The sequence below is a fragment of the Eimeria maxima genome, genomic scaffold, assembly GCF_000499605.1.
Source record: "Eimeria maxima Weybridge genomic scaffold, Emw_scaff615, whole genome shotgun sequence".
NCBI classification, from domain to species: Eukaryota; Apicomplexa; class Conoidasida; order Eucoccidiorida; family Eimeriidae; genus Eimeria; species Eimeria maxima.
Genome location: NW_013563911.1, coordinates 11,653 through 20,434, shown reverse-complemented (window position 1 = coordinate 20,434; position 8,782 = coordinate 11,653). Strand labels below are relative to the sequence as shown.

At 38.0% G+C, this 8,782-nt stretch overlaps 1 protein-coding gene across 1 annotated transcript; it reads right to left on the bottom strand.

Annotated features, from left to right (window-relative positions):
* Positions 1-4,115: 4,115 nt before the first annotated feature.
* Positions 4,116-8,240, bottom strand: EMWEY_00039060 (PPR repeat-containing protein, putative; the record flags this gene model as incomplete). Its single annotated transcript, XM_013478711.1, has 5 exons — positions 4,116-4,135; positions 4,368-4,816; positions 5,034-5,080; positions 5,368-5,383; positions 6,250-8,240. 5 exons carry the CDS (start codon positions 8,238-8,240, stop codon positions 4,116-4,118), a joined length of 2,523 nt encoding a protein of 840 aa, XP_013334165.1.
* Positions 8,241-8,782: the final 542 nt, after the last annotated feature.

Here is an 8,782-nt window from a genome sequence, read left to right as displayed (position 1 = left end):
TATATATATATATGTAGGAGACGCATTTTTTTTTTCTTTTTTTGTTTGTCTTTGCAGAAGTCTGAAGGCGGTCCTGTTGCTGCTGCTGCTGCTGCTGCTGCATGCAATGTTAGCAGCAGCAGCAGCTGCTGCTGCAGCTGCTGTTGTTATTGCTGCTGCTGCAAACAATGTTAGTTGTTGCTGTTGCTTCCCCCTCTAGCAGCAGCAACAGCAGCAGCAGCAGCAAACAGCAACTGCAACAATAGGAAATAAATTATACAGAAAAATAAAAAGCCCCATAAATAACTCTCCCTTGCCTCAAGACAATGTATACACATACACCTACATGCATGCATGCATGCATGCATGCATTTGTCTGCATGCATGACGCATGCATTAGTACATTTGTGCGCATGCGCTTGCATGCATTTGTTTGCATATTACATGCATGCATCTATTTGCATGCATCTATCTATCTACCTGCATGCATGCATGCATGCATGCATGCATGCATGCATTTTGGGGCTGGTTTTTGTGTATTGGTGTATTTGTGTATATTGGGGGAGTTTTTTGGGTTTTGTTTGTGTTTGATCTTTTTGAATAAATTGCATGCATGCATCTAATTATACCATTTAAGGTTTATTAATTAATTAATTAATTAATTAAATTAATTAAATTAATTAATTAATTAAATTAATTAGGAAGAAGAAGAAGAAAGAAAAGAATATTAATTGTCCTCCTCTTATTTATAGGGTATATATTTCTTTTCTTTTTTTTTTTTCTTATTACTATATAATATATATAATACATAATATATTATTATTTATTATTAATTAATTAATTAATATATTATTTAGGTGTATATACACCTCAACAATATATTATTGCTGCTGTCTTTGCCGCATAAGACATACAGCATATATATATAACTTTATTATTATTCTTTCTTTCTTCTTTCTTCTTATTTATTCTTTTTTTTTCTTTTTTTCTTCTTTTTTCTTCTTATTATTTATTTCTTATTGCGGCCTTTTACTAACAATAAAAAAATTAAATATTTATATACCGCTTACCTCCCTGTACACCCCAATTATAGCTGCCTATACACCCCAATATTTATCTATATACCCTACTAGTAGCTGCCTATACACCGCAAATAGTCCTTATTAATATCCTTTTTTTTTGTATATTTTTATACACCATTAATAGCTGCCTATACACCCCAGTAAAAATATATATAGCCTAATAATTGCTGCCTATACACTACAAGAATAGGTGCCTATACACCCCAATATTACCGAGCTGCCTATACACCCCAATATTTATCTACATACTATACTACCAGCTGCCTATATACCGCAGAACATCCCTATACACCCCAATAATAGCTACCTGCCTATACACCCCAATAATAGCTAGCTGCCTATACACCCCAATAATAGCTAGCTGCCTATACACCCCAATAATAGCTAGCTGTCTAGACACCCCAATAATAGCTAGCAGCCTAGACACCCCAATAATAGCTAGCTGCCTATACACCCCAATAATTCCTGTGTATAATATACTATATGAATATATTATTTATATAAATCCTCTATTTGCCTATCTAGTAGTATACCTGCCTATACACCCCAATATATTATTATATATATAAATTATATAAGCTGCCTATACACCCCAATATAATCTTATATATAGCAAATAAATAAGGTGCCTATACACCTCACCTAATAACTAGAGAGAAGGGAAAGAAAATAAGGGGCCTCCTTTATTTATTTAATTAATAATAATTGGGGTGTATAGGCACCTCATCTATCTACCTATCTATATATATCTATATTAATAATATATATTTATTCTTTTTTTTTTTTCTTTTTTTTTTTATTAAATAAAAGAGACAAAACAAAGAAAAGAAGAAAAACCCCAACAAACCCATTAAATGTTATTAGTTTACCACAAACAACAATCAAATACTGCAGCAGCAGCAGCAGCAGCAGCAGCAGCAGCAGCAGCAGCAGCTGTTGCTGCTACTGCTGTTTATGCTGCTGCTTATGCTGCTGCAGTTGTTGCAGCAGCAATAGCTGCTGCACCGCCACCACCACCACCATCCGCTGCTGCTCCTCCTGCTGCTGCTCCTCCTGCTGCTGCTGCTGCTGTTGCTGCTGTAATGATTGCTGCTGCAGTGTTATAATATATATAAACAAGTTGATGGGGCTGTTGCATGCATGCATAGATGCATGCATAATCTATCCATCCTTGCATACATATGCATGCATGCATGCATGCATATATATATCTCCATACATCAATATATGCATCAACACATGGACTACTGCATGAAGAGTTGCATGCAGCCCCATTATGCATGCATGCATGCATTTAATAGTCCTCGAAGTATGGCTCTGGCTCAAGGAATTCTTCCTCCTCTACCTTAACAAACTCTCCCTCTCTTGGCTGTTGAGGTATTCTTTTAGTAATTATATTCTTTCCTTGTAAATGTGCATCATGATGTAATTTATCATTAGTAATTATTCTTGATAAGAATAAAGAATTACATTTACTTTTACGTAAATGTTCAATACGTACATGTATTCTTTTTATTATTTGTCTATTTCTTACTACTTTCTTTACCTCTACTCCTATAGAACGAGGAGTTATATTAAATACTATTCCTGTCCTACCATGATAATAAGAATAAGGCATTCCTTTCTGTATAGAGGGATCACAAATTATATCTACATAATCTCCTTTTTTATAGGGTACTAGGTACCGACTTACTGCGGGCATACCCCGCATGCGGAAACCCTTCGAGTATTTCTGACGGGTACGCGCACGCTTACCGAATGATGTAGGCATTTTCTTTTATTTATTTTATCTATTTTATCCTTTTTTATTAAAAAAAGAAAAAAAAAACAACCAGAAATACCCCTCTAATACACTAAATAAACAGGAAATGCGTACCCAACTAGCTGCATAGACACCCCGCACATTCTGCATGCATGCATGCATGCATGCATGCATGCAGGTACAAATAAGCAGCAGCAGAAGCAGTAGGAGAGGAGCAGGAATTATAAATATATATATATATATTAATTATAAAATAATAATATCTATTTTATTTTATTATTCATTATTTATATTTTATATATTTATTAATTTCCTCCTTTTATACAACACAATTGTACCTGCTCCTCTTGGTGTTGCTGCTGCTCTTGTTGCTCCTGTGGGGTACTATATATACTAACGGGGCTTTAAAATGTTCTTTCTTTCTGTTTTTTATTAATTAAATATACATTTTATTTATTTTATTCTTTTTTATTTCTTTTTTAGTCTTTAATGGAGGAATAATGAGGTATACTGCATACCCCCTCCTCCCCTGCTGCTGCTCCAGCAGCAGTAGGAGTAGCAAGGGGGTATATATGTTTTATTTTATACAGTAATTAAATTAAATTAAATTAAATTAAATAATTTATTTATTTATTTATTAATTTATTAATTTATTTATTTATTTATTTTATTTCTTCCTTATAAAATTGTTTCCTTAGTACTGCTGCATGCATGCATGCATGCATAAATAATTATATTTGTATATATTATGTATAAAAATATTTACTTTTATCCTTTCTTTTTAATAAAAGAAAAAAGAATAAAATAAAAAGAAACAGAAATAAATAAAGGGTTTATTCTTATTAGGGTTTATTCTTATTAGGGTTTATTCTTATTAGGGTTTATTCTTATTAGGGTTTATTATTAATTATTAGGGTTTACTACTATTAGGGTTTATTCTTATTAGGGTTTATTCTTAATTAATTATATACTATAAACAAGAGAATAAAAAGAATAACTAATAAAAAGGATAAATAAATAAATAAAATAAATAAATAAAGTAAAATAAATAAATAAAAGTAAATAAAATAAATAAATAATAGGTGCGTATACACCTCAGCATTCAACAAGATTAGGTGTAGGTCTATCATGTCTTTTTTTGTATATTTCTCCTCCTTTTTGTTTATTAATAATATATTCATGAATAGGTAAATAATAATTATATATTTTATTTAATTTATTTAATTTATTTAATTTATTTAATTTATTTAATTTTTTTTCCCTTATTCGCTGTTCTTCTGTTATATAACTCCTTATATTATTAATACCCTGCCTATACACCTCAACATTATAATTATCAATATAATGCTGCAGCAGCTGCTGCTCTTTCCTGCTGCTATTATATAATTCGTGCTGCTGCAGCAGCAATAAATTATTAATTAATTCATGTATTTCTTTATTATTCCTACCTATTATAGCTAGCTGTCTAGCTAGCTGGGGATCTAAATATATTTTTTTTATGTACATTATACGTAAAACGTAAATTGTACGTGAATATAATTTACTTTTTATGCTCATTAATAGTGCTAATCTTAATATAGGCGGGCTAGTTGTTATACAATTTTCTTCTTTTTTCCTGCTGCTGCTGCTGCTGCTGCTGCTGCTGCTGCTGCTGCTGCTGGCGGTGGTTGCGGTGCTCGTGGTGCTCGTGGTGGTGGCGGTGGTGCTGTAGAGGTGTCTAAGGTTGCTGCTTAGACTGCTGTTGCTTATGCTGCTGCTGCTGCTGCTGCTGCTGCTGTTGCTGCTGCTGCTGCTGTTGCTGTTTTCGTTAAGGAAACTGGTGGTATCCTCTTCTGCTGCTGATGCTTCTTCTGTTGCTGCTTCCTCTTCCTCTTCTGCTGCTGCTGCTGCTGCTGCTGCTGCCTCCTGAGGGTTTATTCCTTCTTTGTCTGATCTTAAGAAGTCCCATAGAGCAAAGAAACGTCCTGGATCATTTAGATCTAATGCAAACATCCTGTATACATAAACCCTAAACCCTAAACCCTAAACCCTAAACCCTAAACCCTAAACCCTAATTTTAATAAATACTCTTTTATATTCTCCAACAATACCATTTCAACAAATACCCATAAACCCTAATAAACCCTAGATAACCCTAAACCCTCGTAAACCCTAGTAAACCCTCGTAAACCCTCGTAAACCCTAAACCCTAAACCCTAAACCCTAATTACCTGAGTAGTATAGCATATGTTTGTTGATTAGGAGCTAAATTAAAATCCTTAAAATGTTGCAACATATCCACAGCATATTGATAAAAACCTGCATGCCTATACACCTGAATAATATTATTTAGTGTCTGTGTTTGGGGCTGCATGCGTTGCTGCTGCATGCAATGGATTACATGCCATGCATAACGTATATTATTATATTTTTCTTGTTTATTTATTTTTATTAATTTACTTGCTGCAGCAAATAAATATAATAAACTATTATAACCACGAATAGATAACTTTATTCCTTCTTGCTGCATTTGTTGCACTATTCCTCTTGCTGCTACTACGTCACCTTTTGTTGCGCATGCCTGTATATCCACACAAACCCTAAACCCTAAACCCTAAACCCTAAACCCTAAACCCTAAAAAGGGAATAACAAAAGACATAAACATTCTTTCTGTCTCTACATACATACATACACAACACATTATATAATATATACATATACATATATATACATATATACATACATACACACATACATATATACATATATACATACATACATAAATACATACATAAATAGCTAGCTAGCTAGCTAGCCATCTAGCTAGCTAGCTAGCTAGCTATATAGGTAGGTAGGTATATATATATACGTATATAATAATTACCTGTATAAGGGATTCATATACATAAGGAGTAATAGGCATTGCTTGTGCAACCATTTGATGATAAAAAAGGAAAGAAAAAGAAGAAAAAGATTTATATTTACTGCATGCATTTATAATGCATGCAAGTGTATAATCTGTGGGGTGTATATGCAGGTCCTGCATATCTTGTATAATAGATAATAATTTATTTATATTTTTTTTTTTTATATATAATTTAATTAATAATGTATACATAATTATATCTGGGGATAATTGTCTCCATATACGGCAATAATTAAAAATATTTTCTGCTGCTGCATGCAGCCCCAAATTCATGCATGCATGCATTAATATAGTATAATGTATAATATCTCCTTTTATATTATCTTCTTCCTCCATCTTACGTAGTATTGCTGCTGCTGCTGCTGCATCTCCTGCTGCTGCATGCGCATGCATTAATGCTGCATATACACGGGATGTTGGCTGCAGCAGCAAAGAACGCATCTTTAGATATATTATTCTTGCTGCTGCTGCTGCTGCTGCTGTCTTCTCTTTTGCTGCTACCAGCAGCAAAGACACAAACCATTCAGTGTCTGGTTGCAGTCCTGCTGCTGCTGCTTCCTCATACACCGCAACTGCAGCAGCAAGTCCTCCTCTAACTCCCTTCTGCTGCTGCTGCTGCTGCTGCTGCTGCTGCTGCTGCTGCTGCTGCTGCTGCTGCTGGGGGTATAGACCTCTTACACGAATAAGTGCAGCAATATTCTCGCTGCTTCCTCTACCTTCAGCAATAAGTTGCTGCACAGACACCCCATTTGTTGTTGCTGCTGCTGCTGCTAATTCTTCCTGTCTCCTTCTTCTCTCTATACCATCATAATAATTAAGTGTCTCCTTTATGTCTTGTATTATTCGGGTGTCTAGGCACCTATTAGATGCATGCAATAATGCTTGCTGCTTTAGATCACGAACTAAACGAGCACCACTATCTAATAAATCATCCCTGCTGCTGCTGCTGCTGCTGCTGCTGTTGCTGCTGCTGTTGCTGCTGCTGGGTAGTTGGCTAGGTATAACCGCGTCACCAGCTGCAGCAACAGCAGTACGAGGGCAAGGAGGAACTTTCTCCGTGTCCTGCTGCTGCTGCTGCTGCTGTTGTTGTTCCTGCTGCTGCTGTTGCTGCTGCTGCTGCTGCTGTTCGGGTGTATAGGGACCTTTTAATGCATGCTTAATTAACCTGTAGGGTTCTACCTTCTTTCTTGCCTGCGGAGGAGCAGCAAAGGAGACATCTGCTGCTGCCTTATTAGCTAATAATTCTATTAGTCGCTCCTGCTGCTGCTGCTGCTGCTGCTGCAGTTGCTGCTGCTCCCCTTTAAATGTCCACTCACGACGTGCTGCAGCAGCAGCAGCAGCAGCTGCAGCAGCAGCAGAAGGTGGCGGATCTTCAGGCCATTCAAAAACTTTTGGCTGCTGCTGCTGCTGCTGCTGCAGTTGCTGCTGCTGCTGCTGCTGCTGTGCAACTTTCGCCCCATCAAGCAGCTCCTGCGTGGGGTCTGTTGCTGCTGCTGCTGCTGAATCCTCAGCAGCAGCAGCAGCAGCAGCAGCAGCAGGCTGCTGCAAGTATAATATACTTGGAGGAAGTGTCTCCTTTTGTGTCTCCTCTGGTAGTCTCCATACAGCATTACATTTAATTTTTGCTGCTTCCTTAGGTATAAATGCAGCAGGTCCTGCTGCTGCTGCTGCTGCTGCTGCATCTGTTGCTGCTGCTGCTGCTGCTTCTGTGTCTTGTGTCTCTAGTATTGTATCTAATGGCTCTCCTGTGTCTTCTTCAAATATAGATCCTGCTGCTACTTGTGCTGCTGCTGCTGCTGCTGCTGCTCCATAGCCCATATCTGCTGCTGCAGGACCATGAGTAGCAGCAGCAGCAGCAGCAGCAACAGCAGCAGCAGCAGCAACACAAGACACAGGTTCCTCATTACCTTTACCTACAAAACTCCAATGGCTATGAGGCAATTCTGCTGCTCTTCTTTTTTTTAATCTTTTATGCTGCTGCGCTAGTGCAGCAACTCTTGCTGCTGCTGCTGCTGTTGCTGCTGCTGTTTCTGCTGCTGCTATTCCTCCTGGTGATTCGGCTCCTTCTCCTGCTGCTGCTGCTGCTGCTGCTGCTGCTGCTGCTGCACGATCAGGGATGGCCTGAAGGTCCGATTCACCTCCATTTTCAGCAGCAGCAGCAGCTGCAGCTGCTGCAGCTGCTGCTGCTGCTGCACGCTGCTGCTGCCGCTGCCGCTGCCGCTCTTCTTGCTGCTCTGTGCATTTCTTCATATTTCTTCTTAGCAGCAAATAACGAGCACGAGAACTCAAGACATGATTCTGCTGCTGCTGCTGCTGCTGCTGTTGCTGCTGCTGCTGCTGCTGCTGCAGTCCCTGCAGATACTGCTGGTGTTGTTGTGGTTGCTGCTGCTGCTGCAACGTGACAGCAGCAGCAGCTGCAGCAGCAGCAGTGTACGTTCTGACTAGACAACATATTGGTAAGAGTCGCTGCTGCTGCCCTGCTGCTTGCAGGGCACACAGAGCACGCCTCATTGGATAAACCCTAAACCCTAAACCCTAAACCCTAAACCCTAAGCAAAGCAGGATATTAAACCCTATGTCGGGGCCTCTTCTGTTTATACTGTGGTGTACAAAAACAACAAACCCTAAACCATAAACCCTAAACCCTACACCCTAGGGTTTAGGGCGCTTAGAAGATCTGTCGGCCTTCTATTGGGTTGGCTCCCTGCGCCGAAGGCGTAGGGTCTCGGAAAACCCTAAACCCTAAACCCTAAACCCTAAACCCCACAACAGCATTAAATAGATGTTGACGAAGACTCTTACACCATAAAACCCTGACAAGGGTTTAACTAATACAAATACGAGGAAGAGGGTCTTTCTGCCAAGCCCTAAACCCTAAACCCTAAACCCTAAACCCTAAACCCTTGACAAAGCGATGTCTCGGGGCGGTTTACGGTGTATGCCTGTATTACTTTTTGCTGTATATTTATTTTTAATTAAGATAAACCCTTTTTTAGTTTATTTTTATTTTTATTTTTTATTTAATTAACAAATAAGAGGGAAATAAACCTCCT